The 21,949-nt window shown below is 47.9% G+C and overlaps 1 protein-coding gene across 3 annotated transcripts in view; it reads left to right on the plus strand.

Annotated features, from left to right (window-relative positions):
- LOC138296692 (adhesion G protein-coupled receptor F5-like) overlaps positions 1 to 21,949 on the plus strand; it is a 1,076,691-nt gene that overhangs the window by 864,736 nt on the left and 190,006 nt on the right. For all 3 annotated transcript variants that reach the window (XM_069236057.1, XM_069236058.1, XM_069236059.1), the window contains one exon: positions 12,125 to 12,322. In XM_069236057.1, the coding sequence (XP_069092158.1) occupies positions 12,125 to 12,322 (198 nt within the window). The remainder of the gene's footprint in view (positions 1 to 12,124; positions 12,323 to 21,949) is intronic.

Genomic DNA, 21,949 nt, shown 5'->3' on the forward strand with positions numbered 1-21,949 from the left:
TTCCGGAAAGGAGCAACCACCTTCAGATACTCCAAAAATGCCTGACGTACATCCAACGAATGCAACCGAACCTCGTCATCCGAGGAAGGATCGGGACAAAAAGCCGGAAGGATAACCTCCTGACGAGCATGGAAAGACGAATTCACTTTGGGAACAAACAAAGGGACCGGAATAAGCACCACCCGATCATGAAAAACCTTACAAAAAGGAAAAGAGCAGGCCAAGGCCCCCAACTCCCCCAAATGACGGGCTGAAGTAATGGCCACCAGAAAAAAAAGTCATCAAAGAAAGATGGCGTAAATCGCATGAATCCAAAGGTTCAAAGGGAGGAACAGTCAAAGCATCCAACACCAAAGAAAGATCCCAGAAGGAAAGGCCTGCACCGGCCGAGGAAACAAGTTAAGAAGGCCCTGGAAAAACCGAGGCATCAAATGACCCTCATCAGACAGATTACGCCATGGACCTCTAAAAGCCTGAATTGCAGCCCACTGCACCCGAAGGGAAGCCACAGACAAACCCAACTGGGCCCCATCCTGTAAAAACTGCATCACCTCAAACAGAGAAGCAGCCGTAGGATCCAACCTATGCCGCAAACACAAGGAAGAAACAACCTTCCAGTGCCGACCCTAAGACAGTATAGTGGAACTACACCGCAAAGCCAGTAAAGTAGAACTCAAAGCGACCGGAACCCCTAAGCACGTCAATACCCTCTGTTCAACTTCCAAGCCGTCAAGTGCAACCGCCTCAACGATCCCATCGGGAGGCAAGGAAACTCCAGAGGCGAGGGACAGAGAGGGAGAGTCCACATGTGACCGGACGCCATCAACCGAAGTAACTGAAACCAATTTGCCAATTCGTGGCCAATGGGGCGCGATCAAGAGAACCCTGGCCTTCAGAAGACGTACCCTCACCAGAAATGCATGAAGCAACTGGAAGGGCGGAAATGCGTACAAAAGATCCTGAGGCCAAGGACACAATATCCTGTCCACCGCCCAAGCCTGAGGACAACGAAACCGGGAGCAAAAGCGCCTAACTTTCGCATTCTCTAGGGAGGCAAACACATCCAACACCGGAAGACCCCACAGGTGAACCAGGCGACGAAACAGTGACAACCGGAGGGAGAAAAGCTGAGACAAAGGAATGACCCGGCTCAGAAGATCCGCCCGAACATTGACCCCCTCGAATGTAGGTGGCTCGCAGGGATAGCACCCACCTTTGCGCCCAAACAAAAATGTCCCTCGCAATGCGCATCAGTGACCGCGACCTGGTCCCTCCCTGCCTGTTTACGTAAGCTTTGGACGCCAAGTTGTCTGTCCGAATAAGAACGTCCAAACCCTTCAGGGAATCCTGAAAATGAATCAGAGCAAGAAGCACTGCCTTCAACTCCCGCCAATTCAAGGAGTGTCTGGTCTCCAGAGGCAACCAAAACCCCTGGACCTGAGCCGACCCCATCCAAGCCCCCCAACCGGAGAGGCTGTCATCGGTCGTCACTACCACCGGGCGAGGAGGAGATAAAGACACCCCCACACGAAGATGAGCCGGCACCAGCCACCAACCCACCTCCCTGCGAGCAAACCCTGACACAGGAATCCTTGTTCGAAGAGAACTTGACCCCGGAGACCAACGAACGAGAAACCAGTTCATCAGGCAATAAAGGTGAAACCGTGCCCATGGTGCTAGAAAAACCACTGACGCCAAATGACCCTGCAGACGTAACCACTGAAGGGCTCTGGGAGCCGGCTGCAACAAGATCGACAACACCTGTGACTGGAGCACACCAACCGCTTATCCGACACTGTCACCAAGCCCTGAAGAGTCATAAATCGGGCCCCGAGAAAAACCAGATCCTGGGAAGGGACCAAATCTGACTTCCCCTAGTTGACCAAAAAAACGTGGTTTTGCAGGACTAACAGAACCCGGGCCACATGCCTCCTTAACAGAACCTGAGTGGGCACTTGAATCAGAATATCGTCCAAATAAGGATGGACAAACACCCCTACGGAATGTAGAAGAGCCACCAGAGGGGCCAGTACATTGGTGAAAATCCGTGGAGAGGACTTGAGGTCAAATGGCAGGACACAAAACTGAAAATGATCCTGGCCCACCGCAAAGCGTAGGAACCTCTGAGAAGACAGAGCCACTGGAACATGCAGGTAAGCATCCTGCAGATCCAGAGACCCCAGGAAATCCCCTGGACCGACCAGAGGAAAAATCAACTGAATGGAAAGCATACGGAAATGTACAGTCTTGATCCAGGAATTCACCCCCTTTAGATTGAGGACAGGACGAAAGCCCCCTGACACCTTCGGAACCAGGAACAAGATGGAATAAGTACCCAGACCTCTCTCCCCCACAGGAACATGGGAAATGTCCCTCTTGAGAAGTAAGTCCCGGACCCCCTCCAACAACGCCTACCTCTGGGCCCCATCCACAGGCAGTGGAGTAGGACGAACCCCGGTATCTGGAGGTACTACGTCGAAGTCTATGGCGTAGCCATTGTTTACAATGTCCTGCACCCAGCGATCGTTGACATCCTCCTGCCAAACGGGAAGAAAGTGCCTCAGCCGCCCCCCAACCGGCCCTCTGCCAGGCCCACAATGATTGTCAGGAACCCTTCTTGAATCCTCCCCGCCCGAGGAGCAGACATTTTAGGAGAAAAACGGGGTTGAAAACTACGCTTCCTGAAAGAAAAAGACTTGGAATCAACTTTGGGAGAAGATCGAGAATGCTTCCGCCACCTGTTGCCAGAAGAAGAACAACCACCTTTGTAAGGCAAGGCGTGTTTCCTCTCCTTAAAAGCTCTTGAAAGCATGGAAGGCAACTGATACCCAAATAAATTGCGCCCCTCAAAAGGCAGTCTCAGGAGAGCAGACTTCTCCCCAGGATCCGCCTTCCACATCCTTAACCAGAGGGACCTACGAGCCCCAATCAAAGCTCCCGAAGCCAGAGCCGAAGTGCGGACATCAGATGACATGTCCGCCAGCAACCTGGCTTGTTGTTCCATACCTGCCAGCAGTTCCGAACACTCCGAACCCTCCTGAACAGCTACCGCCAGTTTGTCAAAATCCTGCACCAAGGATTGGGCAGAATAAGCAGAAAAAATACCCACTCTGAGGGCCATATACTCCGCCGCAAACGCCCTCTTCAGACCTGAATCCACCTTTCTGTCAGTGGCATCAGCAGGAACACAATCCTCTGGATTGACCGCCGTCTTGCCAATTAGAGTTGCCAAAATGGAATCCAGCTTAACGGAAGGTGGCACCACATCTTCCCCTTCCAGTAAGTACAGCTTCTGAAGGAAACGTGGAACCTGAGACTTGTCCACATCCTTCCACTCCCGGAGCACCATATCCTTAACAGGGCCCTGAAAAGGCATGGCAAACCTTGAAGTCGTTTCATATTGAGGGAACAAGTGTGAATCAGTCCCCGTAGGTTGAAAAACAGGAAAACCTAAATTGTCCCGAACATGCGTCAGAACCTCCCACATCTCTTCCCTGGATACATATTTCCCACCAGAAGAAGTAGAAGGAGCGTCATCATCTGATGAAGAGGACCCCTCCGCAGCCCTTGAAGGACAGGCTGTCGTAGAACGTTCAGGCCTGGATGCTCCAGCCTGCAGAGCACAAGACACCACCACCTCAATCATGTCCTGAACCTCCTCTCTGGACATGAGAGGCGCAGGAACCCCTACCGCAACCTGGTGACCCCCAGGAGTGGAGAGGGGAACCGCAACATCCTCCCCTGAAGAAGAAGAAGAGGACACAATCCTGCGCCGCTTTGAAGGAACCTGCCTCAACATTATACCAACAAGTAATGCACCCAAGAGGCCACAGCAGCCATTAAAATAATGGAGAAAGCCCCCCCCCAAGACAACATTAGCAAATGAAAAAAGGGCAACGATTAGCACAAAACTGCAAAAAACGTGGGCAGAAACGCCCGTCCTACCGTCCAAAACGCAAAAAATACAAGCTGCACATCAGCCCAGCAAACGCGAGCCAAAGATCCGGAAGTACAGCCCCAGCCACTATAGAGCCAAACGACTCCGTCAGCCGACTCCAAGGACGCGTCTCCAAGGTACCACCGCCTGCCCCCGGAAGAAGCGACCACCGGGAAACTCTCGACGAGGAGCTCCGCGCTCGTCAAGTGTCAAGCCGATGTCCCCCCAGGCCCCTCCGTGGAGGAAAAGGAAAAAGGTAAGTCTAGCGGGGCTGGACAAAAAGAACAGGAGGTGGTGGGGGTTTAAGGGGAAGGGAGGGGTTTAGGGGGAGGCAGGGAGCCTCATTGGTGGAAAGGAAGGCGAGGGAGGGACGGGAGGTAATGGCCTCTGCTCTTGCTCTACAACCTAGCAAACTACCCTGACTGACCCTAGCATGAGGGCTGACTGCTTTACACGGCACTCGCAACATGCAAGAACTGTGTCCTCCGGCTTCGGCGCTCCCCACTTTTCCCCCACTCATGAGGAATGGAATTTGGCCGTGTACCAAACTGCCCCTTAAAAACCCATAATCTACAACCTTCTGGACAACATGGAGACTGCCCTCTCAGTCTGGGCATTCTTCCAGCAAAATGGCGATTGATGGATGGCTGCTACCACCAGACGGGGGCTTGCCCTCATACAACCCCTCTCTCTCTTCTCTTTTCTCTTCTTTTCTTTCATTTTCTTCTTCTCTCCCCTTCTGTAGCCTCAGACTTCTCCACACTCCTTCCCCCACCACGCTTCCGCAGCTTCCCACCCCCTTTACCTTTTCTTCCCACTGGTTAACATGCCCAGCTTCCCACCCCAAACCGCCCCACATACACTCGGCATTTCCCCCACCTTACCCCCACGAGGCCCAAGTGCACCTTGTGTTGAGCAAGCTACCGCATCCTTGTATCATTTACTGTACAATATTCTCTGTACTCTCTCCGTTTACTGAATAAAACCCAAGAAAGAAATGAGAAACAAAAAATAATCTGGCATTCCTAGGAGGAGTATACAAATTCTTTGAGACTTTAATGCTATTAAGAAATGTACTACCAGCAAAGGTGGCATCTGACAGAAGTACATTTCCAAGCATATTTTGTAAGCATGGCCCGTCACGCTTATTCCTGAGTGACACATTTGTTGCAGTTATTTCAGCCTTGCAAAAACACATCAATCCTAAGAGGAATAGGAACCTTGGTCCCCTAAAAGCTTTTAAAATAGTGGCACACAATGTCCTTGGGTAAATAAAACAGGAAAACAGAAAAACTGGAATGCCAAATAATCAAGCACAAAAAATATGGGATAGAGAAACAAGTAAGTGTAAAGCGTTAGAGATAAGTCAAGGAATGGGTAAAACATAAAGTAAGGGTATGGGCACAATAAAGAAGGCACGGATGATAGCAGTAGTAAGAAGGGGATTTCAATTTTAAAAAGAAGCTGACCCCTCTAGAATATGTTTATAAGAATGAAATAATAAAAGACACACAGAAAACACAGCAAATGGTGCAATGGATGGGTCTCTCTTAGAAAATAAAATACATTGCAAAACAATATTGCCTAAAATTACAAATGAGATTAAATGAATATTAATATTAAAGTGATACTATTAATCCATAAGTAATGAACAAATTAGACACATAACACAGTTTTAATCACTCCAAAGTACTCCAAAGATCAATCGATGGCGTTAGAGTGGAGCAACTAAAATAAATACTTTTATTTCTCCTCGTTTCTGCTTTTTCTATGTGTGTTGCATTAATGATTGTTTATGTGCAGCAAGGTATCCCTTCCTGCACATAAACAATCATTAAATAATGTTGATGCATTCTGCAGCACACATAGAAGTAACAAATCAACATTATTGAACACAGTCGACTAAAATGGAGTTGCTGCACTACTTCTCTTGGACCTCTCAGCTGCCTTTGATACGGTTGACCATGACACCCTAACTCAAAGACTCCACAAAGCCAGCATACAAGGGATTGCTCTCGACTGGATTACTTCCTATCTTCAAAAAAGATCTAATATCATCCACTAGCCCCCCTTCTCGTCCAAACCCTACCTCAAAAAAGCAGGGATCCCCCATGGGTCAATCATCTCACCTTTGCTTTTCAACATCTACATGATATCTTTACCAGAACTGATCAATGATTTCCATCTCACATGCTACAACTATGCAGATGACACACAAATACTACTTAAATTAGAAGGCCCCAAAAACATTGAAAACTCACAAATCTTCAGTTGCCTCAGAGCCGTTGATCAGTGGATGACCTGGAGCCATCTCAAACTAAATGCCTCCAAAACAGAAATACTCATATGTGGTGACTGGAAAAAGTATGACCCTCTGTGCGTCTGGCCTGACGATCTCGGACCACCTCCTCAATTATCCAAGGAAGTTAAAAACCTAGGAATCACCATGGATTCCAAGTTAACTATGAATGCCCAAGTGGACAAATTAGCACAAACAAGCTTCATCACCTCGAAGACTTTACAACGCATCTTCCCCCACCTCGGATTTCCACACAAGGTGCAAGCTACTATCTCGCTTGTACTATCCAAACTGGATTATGCCAATTGCCTCTACCATGGATCATCTCTATCTGTTATGAAAAAACTCTATCTGTTATGAAAAAACTACAACGTATCCAGAATTCTGCAGCCAGGCTACTATTACATGTAAAGCCGCAAGCCCACATCTCCCCTGCCTTGAGAGCACTATTCTGGTTACCCGTTGCCAGAAGATGCACTTTCAAGCTGCTTTGTATCACCCACAAAGCTATACATGGAACAGGACCGCTTTTTATCAGAAAGAAGATTACCAAATACATCCAACAAAGAACCCTCAGGTCAAGATTGGCACCCCGCCTTAGAACACCACCATACAAGAAAAAGACTATAGGTGGTACATCCTTCTCCGTCCAAGCAGCCAAACTATGGAATTCATTACCCCCAACTATAAGAGCCACAGATAACTTTCTTGTCTTCAGAAAACTACTCAAGAGTTGGCTCTTTCCTTCATAACCACCATATTCAAACAACTATGAACTGCATATGCCTATGTTGATAAATATTTTTTCAGATTATGTGTATATTTCTATTTATTTATCGTTTCTTTAGAAAATATGTATCTCTACTATGTCATAACAATAAAATACACACACACTCTTTAAACCTGTTTGACTAAGTATATTTTACCCATGGTTCTAATTATGTATTGTATGTGCATATGGGTGTGTATTCATGTGTGTGTGTGTGTATATATATATATATATATATATATATATATATATATATATATATATATATATATGTGTATATGTTGTTTCTGTGCTTGGCATGTTCGTGGATCATTGCATGGTTCCTGGGTGGGTTGTTATACTAGATATCTATGAATTCCTGCTCTCATCTTATCACACTTATCTACTCATCATCATATGTCATGTCTCTATCAAACTATCCTCCATTCTCACTCTGACTCATCCCAAATTCCTTCTACTACTTTCATCTCCTAAATAACTCTGCCTAAGCTCTTCCCTCCGCTTCCACATCTAACTCACCAAACCTCACTCTACTACTGTGACCTCCCACACAACCCTACTAAATTCTCCCGCATTTATCTCACCCTGCTACTATGCTCTCCCTAACCCTTCCACATACTCTTCCCCCCTCCCCCCCTTTACTCATCCCAAGCCTTTGGGTTGAGTAAATGAAGGATATACTCCCAATTAACACTTCTGGATTTCTTTCCTCCTCCACCCCTCCATTACTCCAGTCAATCTAACTAACAAACTCTCATATCCGCGGCTCAAATTAACTCATAATAATACTAAAACTGTACTCATTATTTCCCGATACTAATCCATCACTAATTCTTGTTGGGTTCCAGAGTAGCGTGCTACTCATCGAAAAGCGCTTTGACGCTTCGTCAGGGGTAGTAAGCGCTATATAAATACGATTGCAATTACAATTACAATTATTGATTGTTTATGTGAAGGAAGGGACACCTTCCTGCACATAAACTTTCATTCCCTGCAACGCAGGCACCCTTGCACTATGGTGCAAGGGTGCCTGCGTTAGCACTAAGCAGCTAATTTTAGCACCAGAGCTAAGGAAAACACAGGGATCCGCCACTTTGTTGTAAATATTGTGCATCCCTGCGTTTTTTAAATGTCAGAGTGTAGCGCTAACAAATTTGGCACAGCCCCACTCCCTGACATTTCTTTGTGAATGAAGCCTTTTGAATGGTCAAAATACCTTAAGAAGATTTTTTCCTCATTTGAACAAGAGGTTTGGTAGGCAGTAGTGAAAGGGCTCCATAAATACAATACCTAATTAGAGTGGTGAGACTTGGGGGCATATTTATACTCCGTTTGCGCCAAATTTGCGTTGTTTTTTTCGACGCAAATTCGGCGCAAAACTAACGCCATATTTATACTTTGGCGTTAGACGCATCTAGCGCCAAAGTATGAGTAAAGAGCGTCATTTTTTGGCGTGAACGCCTTCCTTGCGTTAATGAGATGCAAGGTAGGCGTTCCCGTCCAAAAAAATTACTGCGACGCAAATGCGTCGTATTTATACTCCCGGGCAAAAATCACGCCCGGGAGTGGTCGGGTCAAAAAACCCCGCATTTGCGCCTCTTTTTAACGCCTGGGTCAGGGCAGGCGTTAAGGGACCTGTGGGCTCAAAATGAGCCCACAGCTGCCCTCCCATGCCCCCAGGGACCCCCCCCTGCCACCCTTGCCCACCCCAGGAGGACACCCAAGGATGGAGGGACCCACCCCAGGGACATTCAGGTAAGTTCAGGTAAGTATACATTTTTTTTTTTTAATATATTTTTTTTGGCATAGGGGGGCCTGATTTGTGCCCCCCTACATGCCACAATGCCCAATGACCATGCCCAGGGGACATAAGTCCCCTGGGCATGGCCATTGGGCAAGGGGGCATGACTCCTGTCTTTACTAAGACAGGAGTCATGTAAATGGCGTCTGGGCGTCGTTAAAAATGGCGCAAATCGGGTGGAGGCGATTTTTTTGCGTCAACCTGACTTGCACCATTTTTAAGACGCCCTAACGCCATTTTCCCCAACGCCGGCGCTGCCTGATGTACGTGGTTTTTTTCCACGCACACCAGGCAGCGCCGGTCTGCTTGCGCCGGCTAACGCCATTCAATAAATACGGCGCCCGCATGGCGCTTCAGAATGGCGTTAGCCGGCGCTAAACTTTTTGACGCTAAACTGCGTTAGCGCAGTTTAGCGTCAAAAAGTATAAATACGGCCCTTGGTTTGCCAGGAGGAACAGACTCATAAAGAAAATGTTCTGAAAAATGATAGTAAAAAAGAGATCTACTGATGTTTTAAGAAAGACAAATGATGGTCGAGATTACCATCCATTCCAATTTGCTACCTACATTTACCATTTTAAATTTTACATGAAACACTAATGTAGCTCCTCCATCTCCACTGAAACCAAAAAATCCAAGCCCAATGGAATTCTGTTATTTACGTCCCTTCGTCTAGTGCTGTGAGACCTTTTGATCAGTGTTGTGCTTTGATAGTATTTGCAATACTAAGGGCCTGATTCACAAAGATGTTGCTGTGACTTACTATTGCTGTGCTTTTAAGTTCCAGTGGTAAAACAGGAGGTGTCTTGGCACGCCCTCAAGAGTAATTCACACCTGTTCACGCAGCAAAGCTTGTGTCAGGGCCTAAACAAGTAAATACAATAGCAGTAAATCGCCATAGATGCAAAGCATTTAGAAAAGAATTCAAACGATTGCACACACGTGTTTTAATGATAAGTCCAAGTTGCCTGAAGCTCAGATGATTGGCCTTACTAGCATAGGGACAATTTCTGAAAGCCATTTACATCTTTAAATAAATTCAAAGCTTAGGGTTGGAAGTTTGCGTACTTCCATAAACTCACACGTTTGTCGGCATTTACAATCATGCTTCCCATCCAGCTAAGGAATATCAAGGGGCAATAACAGCACTGGTGGGTAGAAGAGGAAGGGTTTCTTCACAAGGGAAGGGATTCGCGAATGTACAAAATATACATTGCGCTCAAATATGCAAGTGCAATAGCCTGCAGGTAAATGAGTATTCTTAGAACCTTTCCAGGACTGCTCCTAGAAATCTTTCTAAAAGTAGAAAAAAATAACATTTTGAACCCCACAAAATAGTAGGCCTAGGGTTACAGGCTGTTACTTTTTATTTGAACTTGGTCAATAGAAACTGTGCAATTCATCTAAAATAGACATTAATACTAGGGTTAATCAAATGAAATGAAATGAACTGGAGTTCTCTGTTAGGTACTAAAAGGAACCTTTATGTGAGGCCCTTCAGTTGCCATAATGTTTTTGAAAATGAGTATTTGTCAAATGTTGTATTTGCAGTTGTAAAAGGCTATACTATAGGTTACTGTCAACACATTCATACATTTTCACAAAACCTTTCTTTTTAACTAACTCAAAGTGCAACTTTTCAGCTAAAATTTCGCCAACCTGCCCTTTATGAATTTCCCAAAACATTTGGACCTCAAAAACAACATAGTTTAACCATGCTTGGGAAAAAATGTGATATAGTAGTACCCAAGCGGGTAGAATTAAAACAGTTGCAGCCTTGACTGCTGTTAAATATGCTGTTGAGTAAAAATCCTTGTCGACAGGCTGGCAAGTTTTCAGACTCCATATTAATTATTATGGCCCCCAATTACAAGGTTGGCAGTGGCGGTCCTTCCACCGCGGAGCCCGCAGTAAGGACCGCCACATTAGGAGTTGTGGGACTTGGCAGACGGCAAGCCTCCAAAACCCAGTCTGGCCGGCCAATGCAGCCACACTGCCGCGGCTAGCGGTGAGCACCTCCAACCCGGTGGCAAGCCTCAGTCTGCCAGCTGGATTACTAGGTTGCAAACCGCCAGGCTTTCCGTGGCGGTCACCCTGCCACAAAAACCCTGGCGGTCACGCACCCGTGACAGGACTGTTCATTCCTTTTGCCGGCACACACATGCACACATGTCCTCACACATTCACACATCCCCCAGTCCACACACTCACAAACACCCTCTCTTCACTCATGCATGCATTCACATACACACCCATTCAGCATACATGCACTCAGATACCCCCACTCACTCGCATTCATCCACACAGACACCCCCACTCACTCACATTCATCAGCGCAGACACCCCCATACACACGCACATACATGCACACACTCACCCATACAAACAGGTGCCCCCCCCCTTTCGGATGACCACTTACCTTTTTCATCGAGGAGGACATCCGGGTGGGGATGAGTCCTGGTGGTCTAGCATCCCCAGCACCACCCCGCCAGCAGGACTCCGCCAAGCCGTAAAATGGCTTGTAATACGGCGGGTGGAGTCCTGCTGCAGTGGAGGTGCTGGCGATGCACCCGCCTCTGCACCGCAGACCGCCAGCACAACTGCTGGTGACTTTTCACTACAAAGATGGTGGACAGCTGCCAGCACTCATAGTATAGAGGTCTGCAGACCACCAGCACTGGTGGGCTGGTGGTGGGTTTAGCTTTTGCGGTCAGGGAGATTGACCGCCAAAGTCAAAATGAGGGCCTATGTCTCTGCTATTCCTATATGCTGACTAATAAAATAATACTAAATAGGAGGAGAAGATTGTTGTGATATCTTATGTCATCTCCTTATCAAAACTTTGTGACATTTTAATTCATTTATACATATCGTCTGCCTCAAATATAAAAAGTGAGTGCATGGGATCGAAAGAAGTCAAGTTTTTTTGTTAATTATGAAAACCAGAACAATTAACATTGTAATGCCAGCAAACACAACTTTATCAGCAGAAAAAATAATCTCCGTTCTGCTCATAATATTCAGTTATGTCATAGACCGGTGTCTAAATGTACATACCCGTGTTAAACCTGTATGTACATTTAAGGGGAAGCCCGGCATTTAATAGAGCCTGACTTTGGAGTACGTGTCACATTTTACGGCATGTTTATTCTACCTTCCATTTTTTTGTTAATATTGATCTTTAACTTGTTTATATATCACACACAGCATCTCACCTTCTTAGTTTTGACAGTAACTCTTGGACCATGACATCAATTGGAATTATTTATTTTAGAGTATAATTTAAGATATTTTGTTTTTTTTGTTTTTTGTTTGCAGCCACGGTGAAAATAACAGGCACCACAACTGTGTCCAAATCTGACATTTTGAGCCTTGCTTGTAGTTCTAATGTAGCAACTTATGAAAGAATGACATGGCAAGTGGTGAGGAACGCTGGAGGTTCACACGACCTTCAGTCTTACTACCAAAACAACAATGCAACTCTTTATATGCCTAAGGTGCTGCAGTATTGGGCGGGTGAGTAGTAACAGTTACAATTATGTTCTGCATTTTGTTTCAATATGGTAATAAAGTAGGTTTCACACTCATGCTTGTAATAAACAAAACACTTGCCACAACCCCTGATGTAACTTTAGTGGCTCACAAGTTTAAAAAAAATTGACTGTTCTTAAGAGGTATACTAGGAAGATTGTACCATAAGTTCTAAAGCATCTCGTACCTCACCACACCATACCAGAGGCAGCAACCAGCAAGACACAGGTTCACAACATAATCAGTCATTGAGGGTCGGGTGGGGAATTCAACAAACAGGGGCTTATTTAGACTAACATGATCTAAGATAACTGACGGAGACCATTGATCAACAGTGTTTCCCAGGCGTAAATACAGCGCAACGCTGATTCTCAGTCTTTTGAACATTGAGGTTCAATTACATAAACAAATGACTTCATTTAGGAGTGAAAGAATTGAAAAAGAAAGGTAAACTTATACTTACAAAGCCATTTACATTACATATTACATAATTTTGTGCTTGAAGAAATACTAATCAAGTGGCCTGGAGTTGGTGGTTTGGAACACCTACAAATTTAGGCTTTTCCGGCCCATTTCCACTCTGGAAATGGCCAGAGATTTACTCCTGTCATGGGTGGGAGTAACTCTCTTTCAAGCCTGGGAATGGCAATCCAGAACTGGTGTGAAACAGTGGAAACAGTTTTTTTTTACGGGGGAGAAATATTTTCCCATGTAGAAGAGTCGCTTCATAGTCTCAAAATGAACAAGATTTCAAGAGAACTTGTCTGATCTATTTACAACTACTCTGGAGCTATCACCTTCAGCGTAATGTGACATTCATATACAGAACAAAACAAGAAAGGTTATTTTTGTCATAGAAATCATGGTTAATGCTACAGAAAGAAAAAATATAGACACATTTTCTGAATTTCCATATCTGTTCCTCATCCATTTCAGTAAAAAAGTCTGACATGAAGCGTGAAACATGCTTCCAACACCAGCAGCAGTCTGTCAGTTAACTCCCTAGTAACCAACTGCAGCTTCACCCCATAGTTCTAATAAGCACTAATATTTTGTAGTTAAGATTAAAGTGAGGCACTCCTGAGGGTGTGGTCTGGCCACGTAGGAAGATGGCCGCCTGAAGGAACAGCTCTGCGGAGTGGCGGGACTGGAGCCGGGGGGGGCGATGCGGAGGCGTGGGACCTCTTTCACCGACGCCAGAGGAGAGAGTGGAGGGCGCCACTGCAGAGGGGGCAAATTCCGGGGGCGGGACAGGTCTATAGCCCTGTGAACCCCAGCGCTGCGAAATCACGGCCTGCAGTGCAACCCCGGACCACGGTCTCCACCATTTGACAGCCTCGGCACCGCCCCCGAAGGGGCCAGTAACCCCTGTACAATCTGCATCATTTAATCTGGTGCCGCTCCGGAGTGCTCGGAGTGGGGCCCGCACCGGGAGCCAAGACACTTCTGTGACTTGTGGAGAGCGAGTGGCACAGTGAGTCTGAAGGCTGGTTGTGCCCTCACCTGGGGCTTTACTTTTGTTTTCCTCCAGCCGCCCCACCCTCTCCCACTGGGAGGGCTCCTTCCATCCTTCCCTTGGCATTGCCAGAGCCCTCCTAACTAACTAACCCGTGCCACATAAGACAGGCCCACCCGACAACGAGGAAGTGAGGGGCTGTGGCCGGGCTGAGGGGATGGCCCTTCTTCTTTTTTTTTTTCTTCCCCCTTCCAGCACTGGGGCCCATCTCATCTCATCAGAGCTTGCACGCTCGCTGGAGAGGACATCCCTCCACACTGTCAGCGTGGCCCAAGGGACCCTAGCCACGTGGCCCCCATCAGAGTAGGATTTGGCATCAGGGGTAAGGATTGAGGGTCGTTTTTGGAGCCAGAGCGGAGCCCTACTGCCACGGGCAGAGATTAGATGGCCTTTTGTGGTAACATTGCCCTTTCTGCTCCCCTGCCCTCCCCCATTTGCCACTTTGACCTTTGGAGGGTATGCTGGCTTTCTTGGACCCCTCTCACCTTAAACATTGGCCATCGCAGTTGACCGCTTACCTTCCTCCCTCCCTCCATTACTGAGCACACCGGGCGGAAAGGGGTGCAACAATCACAGCTAGGAACAGATCCACGTCGGACTGGGCCACCTGTGAGTACTGCCTCACGGGATTCTCGTACCCCCAAGTTCAGAAGAACAAACTCCCTCTGCGGGCATATCCCTACAGGAACAAACTTCTCACCGGACTGAACTTTTTCTTTTCTCCTCTTCTTTTCTGTGGGAACGGACTGTGCCACGAGTTCCACCTGTTGTGTGACAAATACTAGGTGCCTGGCTCAACGGGCGGAGACCCTTCCTTTCCTCCCCCCTTTATCTTGGTACGTAGACTTCGACCTCCTTTACTCGCGAATGAAGATTGTTTGGATCCCTGGCTTCTTCCGACATCTCATTTAGACTCACTGGCGAGGCCAGAGATGCCAGGCAGCAGGTCGTCAGCCAAGAACTCAGGCAAACCAGCAAGGCAGCTGCTCTTCTCTGAGGCCTTACTTCACTCAAAGACATCATCCCCCTCCCCAGTGGCGCACCAGCCTGCTCGGAACCATACCATGTCGGACACAGCTCAGAAGCCACCATGGATCGTATCCTCCAGGAAATATCGGCGGTGGGTCGCAGGTTGGAAACGATGGACAATACCATGGCCTCATTGACGGCAGAAACAAAATCCATCCGTCTGGACATCGCCGGTTTCCAGTCCCTCGTGCTGGGGCTGGAACAAAGGGTGACCATGGTGGAAGCCCATGCTGCCACCTCCCGGGATCGAGACCAGGATCTCCTACACCTTTGCACCAAGCTGACCGACTTAGAAGACAGGAGCCGGAGGGACAACTTTCGTCTCCTAGGGTTCCCTGAAGCGATCGAGGGCGAGGATATGCACTCGTTCTTATGGGAGACGCTGCCCAAACTCACGGGCATAACCTTTGACCCTCCCCTGCAGTTCCAAAGGGCGCATAGGCTCGGTCCCAAGAGGCCCAACGCGACCTTTCGTCCCTGGCCCATCATAGCCTGCCTCCTCCATCATACGCAAGCCTGACAGCTCATACAAAGAGCATGCACGCATGAGCCCTGTCAAATGGATGGCCAGGAGATCCAGATATCAGGGGACTTCTGCAAGGAAACCAGTGAGCTATGAGGGCATTCTTGGCACTCCGTCCCAGGCTACTTCAGATGGAGGTGAAATATGGCCTGTTCAAACCGGCGAGAATGTGGGTCATAAAAAATGGTGTGTCCCAAGACTTCTATGACCCGGAGGACCTGCGATATTTCCTGGATAGCCTGCTACCTATGGACACCTCTGCCCCGACTCCACCTCAAGATTTACCTGCAACGGACCAGAATGCACAGCCTCAAGGCCCCGTCCCAGGAGGGTTGGGATCGGACCGCCACCCAGCAGCCCCCACCCCAGAGGACAAGACTTGGAGCAACTCATGAACAGCCATGATGACAGAGGGTAGGTATTGCATGCGGTGGCACTCCACACACAAGTGGCGGACAGAGACAAGTCTTGCTTCCCTCTGAAGCCCCGTACGGACACGTCTCGATCTTGCTGTTTCTGCTGGGACTTGGGACTATATGGGGATGGAGGCTCCTGACACTCCTGGATCTTGACCAACAGACACTTCATGGCTCTGATGGCCGGATGAGTATCGATTCACTTTGCTGTATAATGTTGGTTCTGTATTTGTAATAGTGCTGCAACGTTCTTTAGTGGGCCTCATAGATACACCAAACAGGTTTATAAGGTTGCCCAGCCCCAGTTGGGACAGTTGGTACTCTAGAACTTGTGCCCTCTGTGGTCTTGGTAACCCCTCGTTCTATAGGTTTGCTAGTTAATCTGTCAGCCTATCTTGCATTAACAATTGGCTTTTCATTTGATTGTTTGCTATATACATGTACCTTGAGTGATTACAGGATGTGGGAAGATGTAGCTATGTTTATTTGGTCACCCTATGCACTTCTCCCTTGCCTCCTCTCCACGCCCGCGCTTTGCTCTGCTCCTCTCCCTCCTTTTTTCCCCTCCCCCTAAGACACATGGGGCAGCATCGTCGCTATAGAGTCCTCTCAGCGCTCCTTCCCTCCTTCTCCCCCTGCCACCGGGGGGGCTGCTGGGCTCGCCGCAGTGCTCTCCCACACGCTAGCCCTCCCGTGGCATCGAGCGGCGCTGACTCTTGTCAGAAGCTATCGTGTAGAAGGACTCTGCTCCCAAGGCCTTGGGACGTCCACGCTCACGTGTGGGGATGGTTCTGTGCTGCGCTCCCCCCCTTGGCTGAGGTCCTGCTGGTCAGGCATAGGGGCTCTTAGGGTTCAGGCATAGACCCGCAGATTACAGTTTAGAACATTTGGGGCTATTGTTTTGCTCCAACCTTTTCTTCCTCTCTTCCTTTCCCTTCTTCCCCCCACATCTCTCCCCTCTCCACCCACACTTGGACTAGCTTTGTTATTGGGGTAATATAAGCTTCATTCCATCTGTTTTTCCTCTCCCCCTCCTCCCCTTTTCTGTGTCTTCTCCTCTCCTCCCCTTCTCCTTCTCTTTCTCCTCCCGTTCTTTTTTCCCTTCCCTTACTCTCCGTCTCCCTCCCTCTTGTTCCCCTCCTTCCTGGTGTCTTCCTCAACATAACTCCCTTCTCCCCCTCCACTTCGGCCCCCTTTCCTTTGCTTTCTACCCCCCTCTCTTTTCCTACCTTCCCAACTCCTACATACTAATCTTCCCTTTTCCCCTCTCTTGCCGACGGCTGGAACCCCTTGGACTCTGCACCGCCTTCTCGCTCACCCCGCCATTCCCCCGGCCTTTTATTACACAGGCCTTAATTCCCCCCCATCTGCTCCTCCATTTCCAGCATACCACCCACCCTATCCTCTTCCTCTAGCCCTCCTTCATGGCTGGACACTCGCCTTCCTCCGCCGCCCCGCTGAGGGTTGTCTCTTGGAATTTCCACGGCCTCACCCATTTCATCAAAAGGAAGAAAATACTCTCATACCTCAATACTAAGCGGGATGATATCGCTCTCCTCTAAGAGACCCATCTGAACAGCATTGAATCTGATAAACTGTGGAGGGACTGGGTGGGGACAGTGTTGTCCAGTTGCAGCCCCCCCTGGATGCTGAAGGCAGTGTGTCACGAAAATGCGGCGTTTTGATCTTACTACGGAAAATTCTAACTCATACTGTCATTAAATCATAGATCGACCCGGAGGGACGATACGTGTTCGCTAAACTGAATCGGGGGGCTCTTCAATTTGTGTAGGCTCTGTGTACGCCCCAACCGGCTCAAAGAGACAATTCTTTCTCCGCATCAATCGCCTCTTGACGGAGATAGGGGCTACCCAACACATTATTGGGGGAGACTCGATCCTAGCCAGAGACGCGATACTAGATAGAACCGGACCTTTGGATATCACTAAGAATGGAGACAGGGCCTTAAAATCTGATGTTATGCAAGATAACGGTCTAGACCTCTGGAGGCTGACATATCTGGCAGATAGGAAATACACCTTTTTATCCCCAGTCCACGGTACTCAGTCTCGACTGGACTATTTTCTTATTTCACACAGTATCGTGGCACTCGCACAGGACACTCGCATATTAGACGGAGGTCTGTAGGACCACTCCCCGATCCTTTTGGTTATCCAGTTGGGCCTGATGTCCCCTGGGCGCAAACCATGGCGATTCGCTGTCCATCTATACCAAACCCCTCAGAGGAAGGCACAGTTACAGGAGCATGCATGTACTTACATCCGAGACAATGTCAGCTCAGTGTCGTCCAAAAGGGTAACATGGGTGGCGGCGAAGGCGACACTACGAGGCCACATGATGCACGATGCTGCACTGGCGAATAAGGACAGGAGGAACTTGATGTGCCAATATACAGACCACCTCTCCCTCTCCATCCGTAGGCAACTTGAGAGAGCCTGAATGGCTTTGAATGAACTCTTTACTTCTCAGGCCGAATACGCGCTGCAACGCCTATGGGGGCGACATTATGAGCTTGTTGGCAGCTCAGCTCCGCCAAAGGGCGGTATCCCTGGCTATACCGGTCATCAGGGCAGGTACAGGGGAGATCCTCACGCATCCTCAAGAAATAGTCGACGAATTTGCGACCTTCTACCGGCACCTCTACACGCCAGAGTCGCAGTCCTCTCCTGCCCAGATAGAGGCTTTCCTCGACACCATTGCCCTTCCCTCGCTTTCCGAGGAGGGCCGCGGACTGCTAGAAGGGGAGGTCACCAGACAGGAGCTTCTACAGGCTGTTTCCGATCTCCCCTATCACAAGTCTCCCGGAGAGGACAGATTCCCCGCGGAATTTTATAAATGGGCAGGGGAAGAAGCACTAGATGTCCTTCATGAAGCGCTAACCAAGGCGTTTAAGGAAAACTCATTAGGTGTGATTTCCAATACTGCCATCATCGTGGTTATACCCAAACCCAGCCGAGATCCGTTGCTCTGTGGCAGCTACCGACCCATATCTCGCCTGAACAGAGACATCAAGATTCTTTCCATGTGGGGTATGGTCTTTCCATGTGGGGCAGGTTGTAGGCGGTACGGATGGTCACAGTGCTACGATTCACCTATGTTCTGGGTCTTCTACTCCTTCAGATGCCTCTCACCATGTTGAGATCGATTGACGTGGCTATCAGATCCTTTGTGTGGGGCTCTATGTGCCGACAACTGGTGCCAGCCAAGTTAATAACGCGCAGATCAGATCCCACGGTGGAATGGGGCTCCGCTCGGTAGAGCATTGCGCCCCTAGCTCTCCACCTGTGCCCACTAGCTGTGCCCCTGCCGGGTCACGCAGAACCGCCACTGTGGGTCCCAGTGGAGATGGAACTGCTCTCCCAAACTGGAGGCCTGGATGGGCTTTATCGCCTAACTCCCGCATCCTCTAGTGACTCAAATCCAATACTGAAGGCGACGTGTTCTGCATAGCAGAAGGCCCATCTTCTTCTGGGGATACACCCCTTCTTCCACGCCCAGGCCCCCTTATGGTATAATGACAGTCTACGCATAGGTGGGAAGGTTTTTCACTGGCCAGAATGGAGGAAAGCTGGAATAGACCATCTCGTACAGGTGTTAGAGGACGGTAAACTTAAACCCTTTGCCAAGCTACGGGAGGAAGTCTGCCTTGATCCCAAACAAGAATGGAGATATCAGCAACTCCAGCATTGTATGTGTCAACACACTGACACTATCCGACGGGGCTGCAGCCCTCGCCCATAGCAGCTTATCTGAAGGCATGAGGGAAACACAAAGGAGTAATGGCTGGTCTTTATAAGGTCATCACAGGCCACCTATACTCATACCCTACACTGGACACCTTGCGCCTCCAATAGAGGACTGGGCGGAAACGGTGGATGTGCTAGACTGGGGCACGCGTGAAGGCCACTTAAAATTCTGTCTCTTTAAGGTTCTTCACAATTGGTACTGGACCCCGGCGAAACTGCACAAGACCGGCCTCCTCTCACACTCAACATGTTGGCGTTGCACAGAAACACACTGTGTTCTGCCTCATGTCCTCAGTGGCTGTCCATCGGTATGACCAATGTGGGTAGCTGTAGAACACACCTTGACGGAATCCATGTCGCTCCCAACTCCTCTATCCCCCCCTCTTATCATGCTACATGATACGAACTCCCCCCGGCTCTAACACGCCCACAAAAAAGACTATCACATACAGCCCTGGAAAAGGCAAAAATATGTATCCTATGGCATTGGAGATCGGTCACCTCCCCCACGCCTGAAAAATGTATGGTGGCGATGACTACTATAGCTCAACATGAAAGAATAATCTATAATCTTCAAGACCAGACCGCCATCTTTACTCAGGTGTGGGCTCCCTTTCTCTCTAACATCCCAGATGCGCTGATGTCATCTCCGATCCCCAGATAACCCTCCGTAGATCCCACTCCCTTCTCCCCCCATATCGATCTTCTTGTTTTCTTTTTTCTCACCACCCCCCCTTTTTCTTTCTCTCTCCCCCATCCTGGGTCTGCTGTCATTGCTCACCTGACCTTCTCTTCCTTCACACCTCCCCTCCCTTTCCCTCACTCTTCCCACCCATATTATACCCCTACCCTCTTCTGGTTGTACAACACCAGGCCCCCCACTTTCCCCTTCTCCCCGTCCTCTCCTCCTTTCCTGTTCCTCCCGCTCGTCTCTAGTCCCCCCCTTTTTTCTTTTTCTACCCACTTCCCTCAACCTTCGCACAAGCTGGAGATACATCACCCCTTCCTGCAAAGGCCTCTGTACATTTCTCTTTAGGGGTGGCCAAGGGTCAGATTGTTGCCTCCTCTCGCCCTTGTAAATATCTTACTTGGTGGGCTCTGACATGGGACGCTTTACACTTGCTTAAGTTCTGCAGAGCCTTCACCCATGTAGAGTCCTATGGCTGCTGTACCTTCTAGCGACAAATTGGCCCAAAACCTGCGTTCCCTCAATACCCTTCTTTTTCCCGCCCTCCCCCCCACCATGTTGATTTCATTGTCACTTTTTTTTATTACTCATCTCCACTTTTACCTTTGCTATCTTTCCCCACGCCTGCTATGTCATTGCTCACACATACTGTTGTGTGCGACTATACTTTTTGCCCATCCGAATTGCCTTGAGTCGAACTCTAAAGGTTTTATGTTCAATGGTTAACAATATGGGGAGTCTGTGATTTCTTGCCCTTTGCTTACTCTGGTTTACTATTGCTGTGTAACGATATACTTGTATTGACGTTCTTAACCAATAAAAAATTGCACAAAAAAAAGTGAGGCACTCCTGAACAGCATTTTGTTGAAATATGATTTCAAATCTTTCTTGAAGAGAGGTCTTAAGTGAATGACTTTGTCATGTTAATGCAAGCATGAAACCAGCATGTTGAAATGCTATAGAAGGTGTGCATTTTTTGTTTTTTGAGCTATAATGTATTTTTGTTGGCCACAGGGCCTGACTGGAGGCCAACTCCCCACTGCGCACAGTTGAATTCTCCCACATGAAGCATATATGGTACTGTGGTAATTCCTTGGCTAATCCTTGATTGGCATGTTTAACTTTTCTATGATGCTATAGTATATGTTGAAGAAATACACCTATGGGAGGAGATATTCGTTTGTGGACTGCAGCATTTTTGGGCAACCACCATTGTAGCCTGCCTGAAGTAGTTTGTGTGTGTCAAAATAACCCTTTTGACAGGGGAAAAACTTTCCATTTAAAGAATGTCACCCTATATAGGACTTATAGCCTACAGGGCAGGATGCATGTTTTTTTCAAAGTGGGACATATAGAAATATATAGTACTTTATCCCTACAGTGAGTAGTCCCTAAAAGCTATTTTCATTGTGGAAAGCTCTTGCTGTCCTATGAGGAAATTAGAATAGTGCTTTAAGTATTAAATACTCTGTTATCTTGTTTGCGACCAGCTGGAAAAATGATTCGACCACTATTTTTATTTTTTATCAAATATCCAATCTAATGATAAAAATTCAATTTTTAATAAATATTTAGGAAACATACACTTTAGAAAGTGACCTTTTTTTCCTGCCTGGAGCTCCTGGGAGCTAATTTGAATTGAACTCTCCAGCAGATGCCCAGCCAGTTTTTTA

Source organism: Pleurodeles waltl, chromosome 5, assembly GCF_031143425.1.
Source record: "Pleurodeles waltl isolate 20211129_DDA chromosome 5, aPleWal1.hap1.20221129, whole genome shotgun sequence".
Lineage (NCBI taxonomy): Eukaryota > Metazoa > Chordata > Amphibia > Caudata > Salamandridae > Pleurodeles > Pleurodeles waltl.